Below are 21,322 nucleotides of genomic sequence, written 5' to 3'. Positions count from 1 at the left end.
CACCTTCTTAAGAGAGTGAGGATGTGGAGATAGAGTTTGAGGCCCAAATGGAGATCGTTGGAAGGACCAGTGTAGAACATATGCATAGATAACATGCCCATATATGGATGAGATGTATGCTAGACGGGCGGGAGCCTCAATTAGCCATCTAGAGCCTCCCGAACCCATAGTACATAGTGCAAGGGAGTGTTGGTTGGGCCACTTTAGGCTTTTTCAGTCAGAAGGGTGTTTGCCCATTCCAGACTTTCTACTGCTTTCTAGACTGCCCAAACCTTACCTACTGAGTCTATCTAGGGTCAAATTGACTCCTTTCTTCATAAGCCCCAATATGAGCGAAAGATCTCAAGTCCACGTGGGAGGGGTGTAGAATTGCACATAAGCTTAAGAAGGCGATGGCTAAGTGGTTCTATGTCAATGCCATCTCATACAATGTAGCCAATAATGAATATTATCAGCCAATGGTACTTGTTATAGCATAAGCAGGGCTGGGATTCAGGGGTTCAACTGCTAGAGTGCTTGTAGAGTCCTTGCTTGGATGAGGAGGTGGCTTGGGTAGGCTTATTTGTTGATGATTACAAGCAGATGTCTTGTAAGAGTAAGACTCTGTTTACAACCATGTCAGATGGTTGGAAGGATAGGACATGGAGGGATACTGTGAGTTTTTTAGTGTGTTGCCTGAGAGGTACTGATGTCCTCTCCTTTGTAGATCTCTTTCACAAAAAGAGGAAGGAGAAGCTTTTTTGGAAGGACTTGATAAAGTTGTGTGGAGATTGGGCAGGAAAATGTAGTGGTGCTCATCATTGATAAAACGTTAGGCTATTTTAAAACATCGAAGTTACTAATGAATAATAGGAAGAATTCGATTGAGCCCTTGTGCTGCTTATTGTATAGACCAAATGTTAAATGCCATAAGTGATTTATGGCTTTATTGCTCACCAATCTAGGTCTGTTGCCAGCTACATTGGCTTTGCCATAAACCATCTCGGCCCTCCTTATCCTCTTTTCCACTAGATGTTGGATTTATGGCCATTTAAAGGCCATTAGCTCTTGGTTGTTTTATGTACCCCGGTTATTTTTGAGTACTCATGTTCTTACAATATTCTCGGCAGTGGGAGTATCGGGCTCAATGTGTTTTATAGTGATTTATGACATGTCATAATGATTGGTCTCTTTTGAGCGGTCTCTGTTTTTGTGAATACCAAAGTTTATATTTATTTTTTCTTGTATTTATGTTTAAGGAGTTTTGTGTCTTATCTCCTTTAAGAAGGACATAGTATGTCTCTTCCCTTTCATAAGGGCAATATTGTACTTTAACATTTTGGCAATAATACAAAATGTTTAAAGTGGGCCATGTCGGTCAATTAGACACCATCACAACCCATATTTCTCTCATTCTGTCCTCTCCTCTCCTCAACATGACTCTATCTTTCCCTTTCCCCCACTTCTATCTCCTAAACTCTCTTGCTTTCTAGACCTTAATCTCTCGCACTTTGCTTTATCTCTTATCTACTTATTTGCTCTATTTTTAACTCTGGTTTGCAGCTCTGAGATTAGAGCAAGCTTGTAGAGCGTGTTAGTGCAGTCTGGGACTTCATCATGGATTTTTGCAATCTAGGGTTGAGGCTTGTAGAGTTGGATCCTCACCATAGGGGTGGCTCTAATTTTGATCCCAAGATGCATTTGCCGGAGTGGGTTCACGGATACCCGTCGAGGCTTGTTGTGTCTAGCGAATACCCATAGAGGCTGGTTGGGGTCACATACACCTCGTTGATAGCTTGAATTATTGGCTGGATATGGCTTGCATTGAAGGGCGCAACTAGTGATTCAAAATGCGGATCGTCCAGTGCCTAGGTGGTCTGAAAGGCTTGGGCGCATCGCCCAAGCCTAGATGGCCAATTTGGGCAGTCGACCCTGGGTGGCCGCCTAGGTGGGTGCCCAGGGCCTGCGCCCCGCCTAGGGGTGGAAATAAGTTACGGTGGGGGCAATTTTGTTTTTTTTTTTTTCTATTAAAGAGGCAACAATTAATGTTTTAGGTTCGTTTGAAACCTAAAACTTATTGGAGCCAATTTTAGAGAGACAAGCCCCCAAAAAACTAGTTTTTGGTGAATTTTTTAGGATTGAAGGGTTTAACAAAAATTGATCAAATCATCACCCATTGATCTGAGATTTACTTTTGATGTTTTGCAAAGTTATTAGGGGTTTTGTTTAGAAGGTTTTGAGTATTTAGAAGCATCTTTGAGGTGGAAGTTTGAAGATTGACCAATCAAACTCAAAGTAAGTGATTTTTTTTATTGCTTTAATAAATTGCATTATTTTTGATATATCTTCTTCATGATCTAATAGGAGTGGTGATCCCGGTTAGAAATATGGCTATAATTCAGATCCTAATGATAAAATTTGCATAAGATTCAAGTTTTATGATAATGATACAAAAGGGGGCATAAACCGGTTCAAGAAACACGTTGCTGGTATCGGGGGGGATGTTTCCATGTAAAACGACTCCTGATGTTGTTGAAGAGGAAATAAACAATTTTTTTGAACATGGTAAAAATGAAAAAAGATGAGAGATTTGCTTCTATAGTAGAGATTGGGTTTGGGGTTCGGGTCAATTATGATGATGATGATAGTGATGAGGAAGGATTGGGGAGGAGGTCAAGAGGTTGAACAATCCATTATTAAGGGGAAGGGGAAGGGAGTTGTAATTGCTTCTGGTTCTGGGACTAAGAATCGAGTTAGAGGCCCTATGGATAGTTTTTTATCTTGGCCTGACCCTGAGGTTGTAGGAGAGAAAACAAAGAAGCAAATCACCATTGAAAATAGAATCAAGAAGGAAGAGAGAGATAGAGCTGTGTATTATCTCGCTACATGGTTTTATGAGGTGGGCATTCCTTTCAATACCACTCGCTTAAGCAGCTTTTATGCTGCGGTAGAGGCAATTGGCCAATTTGGCCTTGGGATGAAAGCCCCAACCCAATATGAGTTTTTAGATCCTTTTTAAAAAAGGCAGTGAGTGTCACGAAGGAAGCTGTAGAACTTCAGAATGATGCATGGGCTCAGTATGGGGTTTCTATTATGACTAATTCTTGGAGTGATAGGAAGAGAAGAAGTCAGATGAATTTGCTTGTGAATTGTTCTGTAGGGACTGTTTTTCGAGGTCTATTGATACCTCTGATCATATCCATGATGTCCATTACAAATTTTAAGTGATAGAGAAGGGAATCAAGGAGGTTGGGGAGCATCTTGTTGTACAAGTTGTCACAGACAATGCTGCTCCTAATGTTGCTGCATCTAATTTGTTGCGCATAGCTTATCCTAGAATCTTTTGGACACCATGTGCAGCACATTGTATAGACCTCATGCTTGAGGCTCTTGGCGGTTTAACCGAGATATCAGGTGCAGTGAAGAAGGCCAAGTTAGTTACAAATTTCATTTATAGCCACCATCTCACACTCAGCATGATGCGTACCTTTACAAAGAAGAAAGAGATTGTGAGGCCTGGGGTCATGAGATTTGCGACCTGGTACTTATGCCTAGATAGCATACACTCGAGGAGAGTGCAAAAGAGGCAAATGTTTACCTCGGATGACTGGAGAGCATGCAAGTGGTCTAAGGATAAGGTTGGGAAGAAGGTTAGAGATATTATCCTTTCTAAGGCTTTTTGACGAGGGGTGAAGGGTGCTCTTAAGGTATTTTTTCCTCTTATCAAGTCCTTCGCATGGTTGATAGTGACAAGCCTTCTATGGGCTACATATATGATGCTATGGAGAAATGCAAAAGAGACATAGCCCAAAATTTAAATGATGACAAAACCCGCTACAAGCATGTTTGGAAGATTATTGATGAGAAGTGGGATAGGTAGCTACATCGGCCATTGCATACAACTGGTTATTATTTGAACCCAGTTTTTTTTTATATTGACAAGGATATGCAAACAAATGACACAATTATGAATGGATTTAATGAGTGTGTAAATGTGCTAGTCCTTGATTCTGATATGCAGGATATTATATGCGCTGATGAGCTTATAAATTACAAGTGCTCATTAAAGTCTTTTGGGAGTCCAATGGCGATGAGGCAAATGACCAAAATTAATCTAGGTATTAATAATATTCTTAAGTTCATCAAGTTCAAGTAATCAAGTAATTCTATTATTTATTTATGATTTTTTTTTATATCTTTGCAGCCTATTGGTGGAGCCAACATAGGTGTAGTTCTCCAAATTTACAAAAGTTAGCCATTTGGATCTTAAACCTAACCATTTCTTCATCCGGTTGTGAGCGCAATTGGAGTACTTTTGAAGGGTTAAGGCCGTAACTAAGGGTAATTTGTATAATTTTATAAATAATACATGAACCATAGATATTATATTTTAATTAGTTTCATTTGATTTTGTTAGATTCATACAAAGAAAAGGAACATGCTTGAATCAAAGAGGGTAAATGACCTAGTCTATGTCAAGTACAATCGATTCTTAAAGGACAGGTTTTCTAAGAGAGATAAGAGAGACCCCATCAGACAAAAAAATATGGACCATGCTATGGAGTGGTAAGTTGATGATGAGGTTGAGGGGCATGAAGGATTGACGTGGGACATGGCCATGGATGTTTCAAGACATTAGTTAACCCTCCTAGGGCCACTAGATCTTCTGCACAGAGAACAAGGGTGGAGGAAGAAGAGGCTGATTCAGAAGAGACGGAGGAGGATGAGGACGACCAATATGTTGAGGAGGGTGACGACTCCGTCGACTCCGATGAATATGATGCCAATGCAGCTGACCCAAGATTTTCTGATGATGAATGAATGATGAATGTTGGATAATTATTAGACTTCGAAGTTTGAACTTTGATTGAAGTTTTGAACTATTGAAGATTCTTTTGAGTCTTCAAGTATTACTTTCATAGTTTCATAATTCATTTTTGTTTTCTTCCTCATGGTGGTGTACTGCAGTACTGGTTTGATACTATTTGGTAACTTGGTTTGATAATGTGGTTGGTTGAAAAATTTTAAGTTTTAATTGGATATGGAGTATGCACCGACTTGTGGATTATGGTTATGCTTATGAAGTGTGTGCTAAATGCTAATATGTAGTATAATTTGAATTATGTACCGCAATGCATATAACTGAAACCGATATAACTGCAGAATCCTTTTTGGATTCAACTGGGTTGCCTAGGTTTTGGGCACCCGCCTAGGCACTGAGCGGCCTGGACCCCCCAAGCCACCTAGGACCCACCTAGCGCTTTTTGAAACACTGGGCGCAACTGCCATCATAGGTGAACTTGTAACCTTATATACCTCTTGGATGGTTTTGATGGGCCAATCATGAGCTCCTTGCATGAAAGTACTTGTGGCTCATGGTTTCCTTCAGTCTGTTTGAAGGTAGGTAGTGCTTGTGAGTGTATCTAGGAGTGCCTAGTGGGGAGGCAATTTTTTCTTCCCAAGGTATGCTCAATCCTCTAGGAAGGTCTTACTTAGTTTTTTCTTTCATGTTCTTGTGAGAGAATTGGTTTTAGTCATATCAATATTATATTATGGTTTGTTTGATTCGAAAAGGATTTTTCTGGAAAGTATATATTTCTCTTGAAGTAAGGACTGGAAATAAGGTTTTTTTTTTCCAGTCCCTATATGGAAATTAGAAAGATTATGCATCACGTGTGCCATGTCAGAGCGCACTTGTGGGGGCGACATGAGCCAAATGGGAACACATGGGGCCCACTTCAATTGGTGTCAAGTGAAGCTCACATCCATGGGTGCCATGTGTCACTCCTTTGATTTCCTATTTTATTGTGAATTTTGTGATCCTAAAAGATTGAGGTGGATATTTGATCTTGAATCTTAAAGATGCTAGAGATTATTGAACATTTTCTGAAAGCAATTTGATTAGTTAGGATAAGATCTAATTTGGTTAGGACTTCAAGGTTACATGGCTTTCTTGAAAGGTGCAATCGCAAATCCTAATCGAATTGGAAGATTGTTGGGAAGGTTCCTACTAGGTATAAAGGTGTAATTCCAGCCCTCTATCAATTCTTAAGTTTCCCACTTCTTGTAGGAGTCATTGAACCTTATTCTCCTAAATGCCCTTAAACCATACCTATATAAAGACGCCCATTCTCCCTTTGTCACATAACTTATTTTTTTAATAAGAAAGAGAAAGGGATGTGCGTGAAGTGCTGGAGAATCCCTAGGAAAGGTTGGTAGAGAGAGAGAGAGAGAGAGAGGTACTTGGAAAGGTTAGGGTTTTCTGTATTGCAGTTTTTCGAGAGAGATGTGAGTGAACTTTTATTTCTTTTTCCCCCTCAATTCGTGTCGTTGCAACTCTACCTCAAAAAACTTGTAGATCTTTGCCTTCTAACTCAGCCTTAAATAAAAACCCAATGATGCAGCGATCAAGTAACTAACACTTGGCTAGTAGCGTCAAATTGGTTTCCTTGATTCTTATGATAGGTAGCCCACCTTCATTCTTGGGTTTACAAACTGTGCTCTAATAGACAAGCTGGTATGTTTTTGTCCATGCTTAAAATGAAGAGATAAGGAGAGAGGGTTCCCTATCTTAGCCCATTTTGTCCAATAAAGTAGCCAAAGGATGTCCAATTTAGGATGCACATTTGATCCAATTGATGAAGGTGTCCCAGAAACCCTATCTTTTTAGTTTGTTCAAAAGAAATTCCCAATTAACGTGGTAAAAGTGTTTTGAAGGTCAATCTTATGGCAAAAGGACCTGTTTCTATTGTTTAACTGCAGTTTGTTGGGAGTTACAACTTTCTTAAAGATGCTCAGCCCTTGAAGGAAAGCTTACTGATTAGGGCTAATGATACGATTGAGGACTAACTTTAGCCTGTTAGCAATAATTTGCCAATCACCTTGTAGATGGCATAGCAAAGGCTAATTGGTCTGAAATCAATCATGGGGAGGAGACATGGTTTCTTGATAATCAGAGTGATGAAAATTAAGGATTCGCATGATATTGTCTTTTGAAGGTGTCTTTGATAACATGAAATATTTCAAGGCCAATGTTGCGCCATAGTTTTTGTAAAAATTGTAGAGGGAGGTCATCAGGCCTAGGCAACTTGTTTGGCTTAAGGCTCATGACATTTTTGGTGGTCTCTTCTGAAGATGCATCCCTTAGTAGAAGAGAGTTTTCTTGGTTGGAAATTTGTGAATTATAGGGATTTTGGCGTAGATTATGAATTGGTTGGCCAGTCCTAAGAAGATTGCTGAAGAAAGTACCTCCTTCATGATTTCCTCTTTATTGTTGGTGGTTGAGCCATCTTGTTTTTTGAGTTTTAGAAATAATCGATGTACACCTTCTAGACATGGCATTTGAGGAGAATTTGATATCAGAGTCACCTTGAATGAGCCAGGTTTCTTGACTGTGGCTGCCATAAGAAAGTTTGTTTGCGAATTCTGATATCAGAGTCACCTTGAATGAGCCAGGTTTCTTGACTGTGGCTGCCATAAGAAAGTTTGTTTGCGAATGCTATACTCTCCCTGGATCTTCATTTTCTCATCTTGAAGTGCATGGTTAAATGGATTCAAGTTGGTCTTGTATTAATTCTAATTTGCCTTCAAAGTGCCTCACTTATTGTTGCACCGAACCAAAATTTCTGAGATTCTACTTTTTTGGGGCTCTTTTTTATGTTTTTAGGTTCTATTTGAACCCTAAACTTTATGTAACCATTTATTTGTTCACCCTAACAATTTTTATGATTTCCTTGCATTCTTTGTGCTCAATCCACAAGTTGAAGAATTTGAAATGTTTTGGGGCCTAGTCTAATGGCTATTAAATTTGAAGTTGGATAAGATTATGATCTTGATCGGGGTTATTAGCCAAATTGGGTCTAGGAAGGCGCAATATTTTCTAGTTCAGGAGAAAAATTGGCCATGGGTTGGACACCAAAATTCTATCTATTCTTCTTAGATAAAGGTAATCTCTACTTGGTTATTTCTCCCCAAGTATTTATGGGACTGTTTCTTTAGGTCTAAAAGGCTGCTACTTTGGATCATGTCTTGGAGGTTTATTTAATATTTCCTAAGTATGGGCTGCCCACCTCTTTTTCCATCTTCATAAGCTGGGACATTGAAGTCCCCAATTACTGGCCATGGTTTTGTCCAATATTAGGGCCTAGATTGGAGAGTTCACTCTACAAATCTTGACAGGTTATTGGTATTTTGAAAGCATAGATGGCAGATAAAATGGAATTGATGGATGTGGATGGTTCGATAAAGTTTATGTTTACGGCTTGGGGAGAGGTGGGAAAGACATTCAAGATTCGATCCTTGAGAGGGACCTAAATTTAATCACGCTCAGTTTTGTCATAGTTTAGCACTGGTTCATATTTTGCTTTTAGTTTGTTGAAGTTTGTTATGAATTTCTAGAGCTAACTCTGGTTTCATTTGGAATTAGGAGATGGCATTGTATTTGAGGATTGATTTTGGGATGATGAGGAACGCGAATGTTCTGAGTTATGGTTCTTATTGTTTATGGAGTGAGGAATTGAGTTCAGGGGTGGGAGGAGCCTTGAAGGGCTCAGTCTCATTAGAATCAATGGACATAAGCTTTGAAGCTGAAGGGGAAGGAGAAGAGCGTGAAGGATTGTATCTTTCATGCTGATCGTGCTTGCACTTTTTGGATTCCTTGGAGTTTGGTGTATCCTCCACTTTGTGTGAGCACTTTTCTTTTTGTGTATTTTCTTAGGGCTCGTACGACAGTTTCCTTTTTTTGGCCTTAATTGGACTTTCTGTATTTATAAGGGATGTTGATGGTATTTCAGAGTTTGTTGAGGATGGCACTTGTATCTCTTTGTTTGACAGGTATCACTCTAAAATTTGTTCGTTTGTGGAGGTTGATTTTGCCATTTCCTTCCTTGTGTAGGGCCTTGTGGAATTTCTTTGTTGATGGAGGGCGACACTGGTATTTGGTTATTAGCTTGGGGTTTCTCTTGTCATTTTTCAGCTGATTCAAAAATTTTGAATTTGGGAGGATGGTGCATCCATTTCTTCCTTTGTTGCGGCTCCCTTGAGTTGAAAATTGAATCATTTGGTGGCGCAATAATAAAGCTTTGTATTGGGAACCCCGATTATTCCTTAGTGACCATTGCGACTGTCTATGTGGACCAATGTTTTTCTTCACCCAAAAATCTCCCCTTTTCACCGGAAAAATCTCCCCTTGTCGGAAAACTTATCCTTAGGAAAAGGTGGGTTCTTTTGCATTCTTCCACCAATTTTTTTATCTTATTTTATTGAATTTCTTGGTTTACTTTTCAAGTTCCTCTTCTTTCTCTAATGCTTCGGATCTCTTCGTTATATAGTGCCATTCTATTTCAATCTTTTATGCTTGTTATTCATTTCAATGTGCGATTTCTCTCCGTCTTCCTTGTGCTTTTGATTCCTTGTCTTGCTCTTGTTTTTCTTGCACTGCGCTTCAATGTGCCCTGGAATAAGGCAACTGTTGCAAATTATTGGCTCATTCAATCTCTTGTAGGGATGTTCCAGTATTTCCAGCATTAATTTCAATAGATCTTGGCAACATTGCACAAAGTTCTAATTCAGTGAGAACTCTAGTGAATTTCCTGTAACTAAGACTTCTTATGGCATGGCCCACGGCAATTGGATGTCCGATATTAGCTACATTAGGGCCAAGAATGCGAGGACGTCAACAAAAGCAGGGAGATTAGGCATTCTAGTCAAAACCATTATGAAATTTGATATTTCGGGTAGGGATCCTCCATTATGATGCTGTAGTTTTGAAACCTGACCAATAAAGTTTCGATGCCCCCTATTTGAGTGTTACCTATTTGAGTAGCTTTGAACAATGATTTAAAAAGTTAACCGCCCAGCGCCTAGGTGGTCGCCTAGGCGGTCTGGAAGGCCTGAGTGCATCACCCAAGCCTAGGAGGCCAAACTTGGCAGCCGCCTAGGTGGTACGGAACCCGGCAAGGCGGGCTCCCAAGGCCCAGCCTTGGGTGGCCGCCTAGGGCCTGCGTCCCCCCTAGAGGCGAAAATGGGTTTCAGTGGGGGCATTTGTTTTTCATTTTTTTTGTACTAAAGAGCCAAAAATTGGGCTTTTAGGTTCATTTGAAACCTAAAACTTATTGGAGCTCATTTTAGAGAGAGAAAGCCCCCAAAAAACTAGTTTTTGGTGAATTCTTTAGGATCGAAGGGTTTCTCAAAGTTAACAAAAATTGATCAAAACATCACCCATTGATATTAGATTTAATTTTTGATGTTTACAAATCTATTGGGGGGTTTTTTAGAAGATTTTGAGTCTTTAGAAGCATATTTGAGGTGGAAGTTGAATATTGAGCAATCAAACTCAAAGTAAGTGATTTTTTTTTTATTGCTTTAGTAAATTGCATTATTTTTGAGATGTTTTCTTCGGGATCTAATAGGAGTGGTGCTCCGGGTTTGAAATATGGCTATAACCCATATCCTAATGATAAAAGTTGCATAAGATGCAAGTTTTGTGATAAGGATACAAAAAGGGGCATAAACCGGTTCAAGAAACATCTTGCCGGTATCAGGGGGATGTTGCCCCATGTAAAAAGACTTCTGATGTTGTTAAAGAGGAAATAAGCAATTTTTTGAGTATGGTAAAAATGAAAAAAGATGACAGATTTGTCTCTATAGTAGAGGTTAGGTATGGGGTTAGGGTCAATTATGATGATGATGATAGTGATGAGGATAGGAGTACTTTTGAAGGGGTAAGACCGTAAGGGTATTGTATAATTTTATAAATAATACATGAGCCATAGATATTAGATTTTAATTAGTTTCATTTGATTTTGTTAGACTCATACAAAGAAAAAGAACATGTTTGAATCAAAGAGGCTCAATGACCTAGTCTATGTCAAGTACAATCGATTCTTGAAGGACAGGTTTGCTAAGAGAGATCCCATCAGATCAAAAACTATGGACAATGCTATGGAGTGGTTAGTTGATGATGAGGTTGAGGGGCATGAAGGATTGACATGGGATATGGTCATGGATGCTTCAGGGACATCAGTTGACCCTCTTAGGGCCACTAGATCTTTTGCACAGAGAACAAGGGTGGAGGAAGAGGAGGAAGAAGAGGCAGATTCAGAAGAGACGGAGGAGGAGGAGGATGAGGACGACCAATATGTCGAGGAGGATGACGACTCCGATGAATATGATGCCAATGCAGCTGACTCTAAATTTTCTGATGATGAATGTTGAATAATTATTAAATTTTGAACTTTGATTGAAGTAGTATTGAATTATTGAAGATTCTTTTGAGTCTTCAAGTATTACTTTCATAGTTTCATAATTCAATTTTTTTTCTTTCTTCATGGTGGTGTACTGCAGTACTAGTTTGATACTATTTGGTAACTTGGTTTGGTAATTTGGTTGGTTGCTAAATTTTAAGTTTTAATTGGATATGGAGTATGAACCAACTTATGGATTATGGTTATACGTATGGAGTGTGTGCTAAATGCTACCATGTAATATAATTTGAATTATGATGTGCCCTAAATACCTAATTTTTAGTTTTTATATAATATATATAACTGACATAACTGCAGAATCCTTTTTGGATTCAACCGGGCCGCCCAGGTTCTGGACGCCGGCCTAGGCGCTGGGCGGCCTAGACCCCTCAGGCCGCCTAGGACCCGCCTAGCGCTTTTTGAAACACTGACTTTGAATCCCTCTCTCAGTTTCCAGATAGTGTTTAATCCTTTGAGACGAAATTTAAGGTGGTCTTGGATGGAGAAAAAACCAACTAGACAATTATTGAATAGCCTTATTGATGATGTCTTGGGGAATGTTTATTGTTAGCCAGCCATTGTTCTTGTGCATTGGTTCAATAAATTCTCATGCAATCTGCAGAACTTCATAAGTTAGGGCTTTTGCATATGGGATTGGTTTGCTTGCCATTTCTGAGTATAAGGTGTTCCACACCAAACTACTAGCAGCTTACCTTCGAACCAATATCCAGGGCACCTTGAACAAGCAAACCCCCTGAACCACCAAACAGAGAACATGAACTAGCGAACACAGCAACCACATCAACCAGCCACCATGTGAACACAAACCAGTAGGCACATCTCACAAACCAGTAGCCACTCCAAACCACTAGGTGCAGCACAGGATGAGAATTCACAGTTCCAAAGCAGTGGGCACCACGAACAAGCCAGCAAGGAGTAGGCACCACGAACAAGCCAGCAAGCAGTAGCACCACAAACCATTAGTTACCAAACAGGTCGTACAATGCGGGCATGTGCTTTACAAAGTGGATGCACATGCCTGGTCTGTTTAATCTGTGGAATTGCGTGTCCACATTGCAGATCCATCATGCATCCGATGCCAGAAAAATGAAAATTTCAAGGCACATTCTGACATGGTTTTTCTTTGTCTGTATGTATGTCGGTGTGGAGTGCATTAATGTGTCCAATTCTCCTACATATACATGATTCGTTGTTAAACGTGTGGGTGGGCATGTGCACGAGTGTGTTGCACATTGAGGTACGTGTGTATTTCACAACTTTTAGGATTAAATTATGCTGCCGGGGAGGGGAATTAAGCAATGGGATTTAGGGAGTTTGGCAAACCCCCGTAGAGGCCTTATATGGATTTAAAATTTTAGAACCATTATTTGCTTCCATATTCCAACATTAGAAAAATAAATCTGAAACTAGCTTTAGCTGATTTTGAGTTAAAGACTCTTGCTTAATTGGTTACACCAAAGTTCAAAACCCCAGACACCATTGGGACTCCTCGAGCTTCTAAATTGTTGGTTACACTATAGTCTCATATGAGACTTGACTTATATAGTGAGTAGAGTCGTTTTTGTCTGTTTTAGGAGCCTATAGAATATGATTATCGTCTCAACCAAAACATACCGACTTCATGTCTTTGACTGTTTTGTAAATTCCATAGTGTTACACATTATAATTCATTCTGAAGCCTGAATAATTTGACTAGGGTGAGGCTGAGAAAATGTTGAGTAATATATATATATATATATATATATATATTGCAATAAAAATACTAACTGATCTTCAAAACAACGGAAGTTTTAGCTAAAGATCTCTGCTTGCATCCTCAGTTTTTTAATGACAGAACTATTTCATAAATGAAATCCTTTTTGATGATTTTTTTGATGTGGTTCTTCTCACATTCTGAATAGTCCAATTCCAAGTAATTTATATGTATTGCATATGTTAGATGTAAAGCTTTAAACCAGTTCCTCTATCCACATTTGTTATTCCCGTTGCAGTTATATGAGCATCAATTAGCTAGATTAGAAGTGTACTAAAGTCATGTTCCCTAACAATAGGATGTGTTTTAATAGGTGAGGGACTTTATACTTTTACCATATTGACAACTCGTTGCTCATCTGCATTGGACTGGCTTCATGGTCAGTTCTCCCTGTTTTTATTGATTTAATTTGTTTATGATTTACTGTAATGTTTTGATTAAGAGAAAAAGAATTCCTGATTTTCTTTGAGGATCACCATGGGAGCTATAACCAATGCCTTTATTAGTCATTTGTTAGGATGGAATCTGAATGCAGCGCAATTGGTTATTTGAGTAATTTGAGAGATGTTCTTGTGCAAAACAATTTAGTTATTGATTTTAGCAGTGATCATAATGCTGTCATTTCATGGCTTTGTTTGTATTATTTGGTTGAGATATTGACTTTGTCTCTATTAAGGAGAGTGAGACTCACCATTTAACTTCTCATTTTCTTAAAAATTTAAGCTAAGAATGGTAAAGCATGTATGTTGGATTTGACTTTGATTTGTTTGATAATGGGTGACCATCATTAGCAATGAGTTGCATAGGGCCGTAACTTAGAGATAGATGGGAAAGGAAAACAATGTAATAATCTTGAGAAGCCTTTCTAGAAACAGATCATAGTTGTGGGAACCTTGGGGTTAAGGCCACGGTCCCACCTTAGGAACTCGTTCCCATGGTTCCTCAAAGGGATCTTAGAGGGAGCTGGGTTTAGAGAAATAGGGATCTTGCTCCCATAAAATGGATCTCGGTCTACATGCTTGTAGGATCTCCTCAAGGAAAGGAGCTATGCTATTACTTGAACTATTGGTACTCCCCTTGGTGTTATATATTTATTTCTTTAGAATATGTTAAACTGTGATGTATACAAGAACTATGGTATTAATAAACTACAATTTATTATCATAGCAAGCCAATTTATGATATTATTAAACTATGTTACTGTAGTAAATTGGAGTACTATAGCTATGGCAATGGTAATAGGCTAAGGTGTATGATAATGGATTGAGCGGGCATTGATTGGATCCTAATTTTATCATATACTATTAATTTATCTCATTTTATGTGTAGTGGAGCTTTGATCCCTCTAAGTCAAAATCTTGATCCTAGTGACATGGGATCTCACTGCCAGGCATGCTAGGATCTAGCTCCTTAACTTGTTGAATGTACAAGTGCTGATCCTAATCCAGGGAGCTTCCACCCTATGGCAGTTCGGCGTTCCCGGAACCGATCCCGCTTGCGAACCTTCTCCCACCTCCAATAACTATGAAACAAGGTCCTCGCATACATCTTTAAAAATCTACTTCTACTCACTGGAGAGTGTATGTGCAATCTGGGTCCTACACCATGAGGAAAGTGTGATATTTTCTGATTTTTACGAATGGCAGAATGTTGTGTTAAATCAATTGTGCTCCATGAACTAACTGTAGTTTATCATACAAGGATCTTTGTCAGAGCGTGCCATAATGGGAGAATTTTCAACCACATTAGTCCTGGATATCTAGCAGTACTCAAGTGCCATGATTATTGTCTCTACGAAACATGAAGGAGCTAGAGCATGAGGAGGTACACATGTAACTGGAGCAAGCTATAGATGAATGAAGGGGCCCAAAACTGTATTTGGAAAGGATTAGGGTGGAAATGGATTAGGGAATAACATTTTGGAGGAAGGTTAATAGAGAATTCCCAAAATAAAACAAAGAACATAAAAAGATTCTTGAAAAATAATGGTAGTAGTGTAGAAGCCAAGCTTTATAGCTCTCTGGTTAAAACAAGACCCTCAAAAAAAATATTATTCAGGTCGGGATCAACCCTTTAGTAACCCCTATTTATAGGCTAACCTAACTTAAAAATCTAATTCGAATAAAGCTTGAACTCATTATTAAGTAATTCGCAATAAGTTGGACTCCAATCAAGTTGCATACAAAGTGACACTTTCACAGTGAGAGAAAAATGAAAATTTTCCCCTTAACTACTTTTCCAACCGTACCATTATTAGAAAGTTTAAGAACCCTAAATAAATCCTGAAAAATCTAAAAATACATCTATGAAACACAATAGAAAATATTTGAAAAATATGAAGCATTCTGTCTTGCGTCAAGGTCCCCTTGGACTGGTGATTCCTAGTCTAGATGGCTGGGATTTTGAAACACTGCTCTTAAAGCAGCACCTGGGAATTGAATTTTTTTTAAATGGGTCATATTTGTGGTGAGTAACTGATCATAAGAAAAATCTACCAGAAATGTTGACCTCAATCCTGCCAGTTGATTGATGAAGAGGGTGTTTCATGCTCCTGGAGGATATCCATTTATTTTCCATTGGGAATCTTATGATTGCGATACTGCAAGTTGGTCTCCAGGCAATAAGCTTGCAAGGAGAAACATAAAAGGGTGCTTGTTTCTGACAAGGTTCAGCCTAATGGAATGTATTGTTCTTGTTCTGCCAAGTGTTTTGACTGGATTGGACCATAATGTTGGCACTAGGAGTCAGCATACCTGCTTGAATCTATAAAAGGGCTTTGGACTATATCCTTAAGGGAAGTGTCTCCAAGGCATCTTGTAGTTATTGGAGCTGCATCTTAGAAATTTTTTTTTTTTTTTAATTGGGTAAATCAGTGAGGATTAGGGTCCCTATCCGTTTTACATTAATAAAATAGAAAAACTACAAATCAAATTCATTTTACAACCCTATTGCGGGGAACACTTTCTATATCATGTGAAAGCAAAAGAAGTAAAAAATTCTGAGGGTCGAGCTCTCTAACCTATAGCCTTAGCTTCTGATAATGTGATCGACCTTTTGACTAAGCAGTTTGCTACCATATTGGCTTCACAAAAAATATGTGAGATCCTCCACTACTGATCACCATAAGTCTTAAATAGAAAGTTCATGGCAAGAGTATGTAACCTCCACAGGGGCTTGAAATGACCTTGCAGTGTCTCGATTAAAACTTGGGGAATCACTCTCAATTTGCAAGGGAAAGCATTTCATTTCAATTGCTTGGTTGATACCCATTTTCAGTGCCTTTAATTCTTCTACATTATTTAAAACTGAGTGGAGATGCAAATGCAGCTATAATCTTCCCTCCCTATCTCGTAGGATACCTTTGTAGTGTGCAACACTGGGGTTGTGGAAACATGACCCATCAATGTTGGGTTTAAAGAAGCCGTATGTGGGGGCTGCCATGGCACCTGTAAGGCATTCTTAGAACTTTCTACTTGCCATTGGATCCTTAGGATAACAACGATACTATATTTAGAAAGGTGGAGGGACCACTTTTAAACGTAGTAAGGGATCCAACTAAATGAATAATGTGCTGGAGAAGTTGCTCATGCTATAACTTTTACCCTCAAAGATATGCGTTTTTCATTCCGACCATATAAACCACACCGTGGTAGAGAAGAGGACATTCCATATATCCCCGTACCCTTGAACATTTGATGCAGAATTTGATCCATTTTGTGAACATTTGAGGAACGGATTATTCCAAGGGAATTCTTTTCCGACATCTCCAAGTAATTGATCGCCAGAGAATTTGCGAGAAAGAACACTCCAAAATAATATAGGTATCATTATCCATTGTTACAAGTGGGAGCAAAAAAAGCTTTAGAGTGGGAGCAGGAGCAAAAATGTGGAGCGAGGAAGTTGTAAAGTTCCATGGTCGCGGGAACAAGTTCCATACATGGGCAAATGTAGGGATCAAGATTCCTGACTTTAGTGGTCGAGTTCCATATTTGCAAAGGAGCATATCCCTTACGAGATGGGATCGTGTTCCACTGTGTTAGGATCCAGGCTCCTGAAGTTCAATTATCCATTGTTCTGTAATCTGGGAGCGAGTTCTATTTGACAATATTTTTTATTTTTTCTAAATTCACAAACCCAATATCAATGTAAACAAGAATCATTTTACTTTTGGACTTTTTGTTATCAATGGAGTAGTGATAATGAAAAACCGATATGGTGATGTACTGTCCAATAAGTCTTTGGGCACGATGGAGTATTGTCCTTAGTCTGTCTCCGTCTCCCTCTTTGACTCTTTTGCCAACTGGTGAAGAGATACATTCATTAGTGAATTTTATGGACTCTTATTCTCATCAAATTCCTTAGAGAACATTGTATGTGCACTGAAACCGGTACAAAAACGTAGGAACACGAGAGAGACCTCATTTCCATGCATACGTGTTATGCCATCACCCATAAGGCAATCTTGTGTGATGCGATTTAGTTAACCAGCAATCAAGCTATGGAAGCCCTTTGGGAGGTGGACAAGACCCAATGAACTACACCTAGGGAAGTTTCGCATATTTTTTGTGACCTCATTCCTTAATAGAACCGCAAGCAACCATCCTTTGTATCTTATCCCAACTTCATCTCTCCTTACCCGTACTTGTTGCTTTTCCTTGAAACTAGACTCATGTCACAATTGACACAAGGTGTGTAAAGTTGTAAACTGTAAAATATATAGGAAATCATGGGATTTAGAAAGTTTGTATGTCATAATAAAATGGAGATCCACACTTTTTTGTATATGAACCAGAAAAATGCCATGGAAACTTGCACCCAAATAGGATACCCGATTCCATTTTGGCATAATCGCGATTCTGCTTACTCATGAAACAATTGTTTTTAGTATAAGGCTGTGGGTCCTATTAACATAGGATCGAGATCTCTAATTTCTCGAATCGATATCCTTAATATCAAGGAATTGCCTAGAATTGAGATCCGGTGTTTCGGAGTGCCTGAATGAGATCTCAGAGCCAAAGCGACCCTCCCCCTCCCTAGAGGATCTTGGTAACTATGGGATTATCTTTTTCCTAACAGCAGAGGGGACATCTGGAGGCTAGCACGCCACCCACGGACCGAAGAACGTTGACAGTTGGGAGCTAGAGGTGTAGTGATAACCAAATGACCTATCTGGTTTTTGGGTGTGAGGGGGAGGACCATAAGGCTTTAAAAGTAGGCTTGATTGGACCACTTTGCCTATGCGATCCCAAGCGCTCTTTATTGAGAACTGACCACTAGGCGAATGTATCCATACCAGGAATTCGTGACCCATCTTTGAGTCTTGCCTGATTATCTTGCAGCTATATATCCAACTTGTTTTGGTAGATATGACCCAAGCATTGGTCCTCTCTGATTATCTGGCGGGTCGCCTCATTAATTCTGATGATCGCAGTGTGGTATCGTGGAATTTGTTGGACTTTGTGGGAGAGAATTTTTTTGATATTTACGGGGATCTTATTATGATTGATTGCTGTTCCAGTTATTGTGTAAAAACTTTTCTTTAACACAGTCGCCTTTAAGAAAACTGAGCGTGCTAAAGCCTATTTAAGCATCCATGTGGATTCTTGGATGTGCTATTCACATTTTTCATGTATTGTTTGCAGATAGAATGCCTGTTATATTGGGGAATAAGGAAGCTATTGATGCATGGCTAAATATTACACCTTCCCCCAAAGTTGATTCCCTTCTTCAACCATATGAAGGTTCTGATCTTGTAAGCAGATATTTCAACCTTATGGCTGGGATAATTTTCCTAGTCTTCTATTTTGCAGCTTCGTATTTTCGAAGACGCAAATATTTCAATTTACACCTACCGTTTCCACTATAGAAAACAATATTTTCTGCATGTACGTTATGATATATTTATCTTCTTTTTTTGTTTCGATTCTTTTTGTATTGCAAGGTGTGGTATCCTGTGACACCTGCAATGGGTAAGATATTTTTTGCTGGACCTGAGTGTATTAAAGAGGTAATTTTAGTTTACTAGATTTGGCATCCTGTTATAGCCTTTGATAGCCCAGATAAATCATTGTTCTTTGTTTGACAGATTCAATTAAAAAGTGAGAACAAGAACACAATCTCAAAGCTTTTCATGCAGAGCCATAATAAGAAGCAACCCATCTCTGAGCCGTCCATCAGAAAAGCGGCTGAGGATTCCACTCATGGTCATACTTTTGAAAACTCACAAGAGCCATCCAATACAAATGAAGACTGGGAACCCATCGATGATTTCAAAGTTTGCATTGGCATCAAAAGGGAGGCCTCTCCTGGAAATGCTGAGGAGACTGAGAAACGTCGAACTAAAAGAGACATTGAACAACTACTCGTTGATCCTAAAAAAGAAACAATAGTCGGCAAGGAAAACCCCATTTCCGGTGAGGAGCGTCAGGGTTATATGGATAGAGGTTCACACAAGAATGGAATGCCGAGGATCACTGGGGGCAAACAAGCAAACTTGTTTTCTTACTTTGGTAAGAGTTAATTGCTTTGTATATGACGGAATGGTAACTGGTTTGGGTGCTTCAATTTTGAGTTTTGGTCTTTTGGGTCATGCCTTGACCTGGCATTTTGAATGGCAAGGGAGAGAGACCTGGAACCATGTATTTTTATTGCTGCCTGGCGTTTCTTTGGAGTTTCCATGCCATGTTACATACACATGCAGTTATGTAAATATTAGTGCCTTCTTAGATTTATTTTGTAAAGCTTAATGTGGGGAGGTACTATCCTCTTGTGTGTCCTCTAGGCAGCTTTAACTGAACTCCCATAAGCTTGAAAGCCCATTCCTAAATAACTCTCGTAAAAGGGCATTGTAGAAACAAATGATCTCCACTCTCCTCATCATCCTTACCCGAAGTAAAATATTTACTAAAATTTTGCCCCTCGTCATTAAATTGTCAAGTGTAAGTGTCTTACCTTGCAGAAGTACCTAAATAAAAGCCTTAATCTTATGTGGAATGAACATTTTACATACAATGTTTTGCGAGAATGTTGTTTGTGTATCGATCATAGTAAAGAAGCTTACAAATATATCTTATTGAGAAAATGCCAACTTGTTCTCTCTCCCAAACCACTTCATCCTCAATATTACGAGCTTGAGATCTGATGACATCGACATCAATTGCTCAATGACCACATTTTATACCCTGTTTATATAGGCACAATCTTCCGATGACGACTAGAGTTATGAATAATCCAATTGTCTCCAACCTTAGCAAATGGATTTGAAGTTCTTGCAAACAGCTGTGGGAAGCAAGCTTTCGAAGCAATATTCCCCATCTATTTATTATGCCAAAAATTGATCTTGTCCCCTTTCCAACAGCGCATCTAACACTCCTAACAACAATGTTTCCAACTCGTTAGATACATTCCAGAAATTAGAAGCATTTGCTCTCCTCATACCTTTGTCACTCATAAAGAGTCGATGCTAGCCCCATTTTTTGCAACTACCTATTTCCGCAGCTGATCCTCACAATGAAACAACCCCCACCACCATTTTGCCACAAGAGATTTATTAACAAGCTTCAACCTCCTCCCCAAACCACCCTCCATTTTAGGAGCACAAATTTCCTCCAACTTGCAAGATGGTATTTATTTATGTAATTCATAGTCTCCAAATGAAGTCCCTCATCAATTTCTCTATCTTTTTGCAAAAAACTATCGGCATCGTAAACAAAGACATTTGATAAATTAGACAGATTAGTCAAAAGAAGATTTAACCAATGTAATTATTCCTCCCATCGAGAGAACTTTGGTCTTTTATAAATCAAGTTTCATATGAAATTTCTTCAATAGTATATTCCAAACTTTTCCACCCATCGAGAGAACTTTGGTCTTCTATAAATCAAGTTTCATATGAAATCTCTTCAATAGTATATTCCAAACTTATCTAGGCAATCCAGAATTAGAAACAAGCAACCTAAGATATGTAATGGGAAATCAATTCACCTTGCACCCAGCCACCAATGCAAGTGAATCCACTAGAGCAGCCACGCAATTGACTCCAATTAGAGAGGTTTTCTTTAGATTCACCTTAACGCCCAAAACAAATTCACAACATCTTACGAACTTAGTGAGGCAAGAAATTTGTTGAAAATTGGCATCACAGAAAACCAAAGAAGCCTTTTGGAGGGCCATAAATTCTACCCAAATATTCTACCTTGAGACCATTAAGCTAAAGGCCTTTGCAATCAAAGTAAACAAAAGAAGGCGACAAAGGATCTCCTTGTCTAATTCCTCCACTAGCTCCAAAAAAGCCTTTTGGAGGGCCATTAACCAGAACTAGAAAATG

The 21,322-nt window shown here is 38.9% G+C and overlaps 1 protein-coding gene across 9 annotated transcripts in view; it reads left to right on the top strand.

Annotated features, from left to right (window-relative positions):
- Positions 1 to 19,727, top strand: part of LOC18440126 (embryonic stem cell-specific 5-hydroxymethylcytosine-binding protein) — a 36,327-nt gene extending 16,600 nt beyond the window's left edge. For 2 of the 9 annotated variants that reach the window (XM_006850278.4, XM_020670915.2), the window contains exons 5-8: positions 13,310 to 13,375; positions 18,639 to 18,748; positions 18,938 to 19,003; positions 19,082 to 19,727. In XM_006850278.4, the coding sequence (XP_006850341.2) occupies positions 13,310 to 13,375; positions 18,639 to 18,748; positions 18,938 to 19,003; positions 19,082 to 19,516 (677 nt within the window). In that variant the 3' untranslated portion in view covers positions 19,517 to 19,727. Of the gene's footprint in view, positions 1 to 8,404; positions 8,664 to 8,872; positions 9,195 to 13,309; positions 13,376 to 18,638; positions 18,749 to 18,937; positions 19,004 to 19,081 lie in introns of those variants that run through there. The other 7 variants (XM_020670916.2, XM_088870352.1, XM_088870355.1 and 4 more) reach the window with 6 other exon arrangements.
- The last annotated feature ends 1,595 nt before the right edge of the window (positions 19,728 to 21,322 follow it).

Source organism: Amborella trichopoda, chromosome 6 (assembly GCF_054954075.1).
Source record: "Amborella trichopoda isolate Santa Cruz 75 chromosome 6, AtrichopodaSantaCruz75HAP2 v2.0, whole genome shotgun sequence".
NCBI lineage: Eukaryota > Viridiplantae > Streptophyta > Magnoliopsida > Amborellales > Amborellaceae > Amborella > Amborella trichopoda.
The sequence above is the reverse complement of the archived record's forward strand: the minus strand, read 5'-3'. Positions and strand labels throughout refer to the sequence as shown.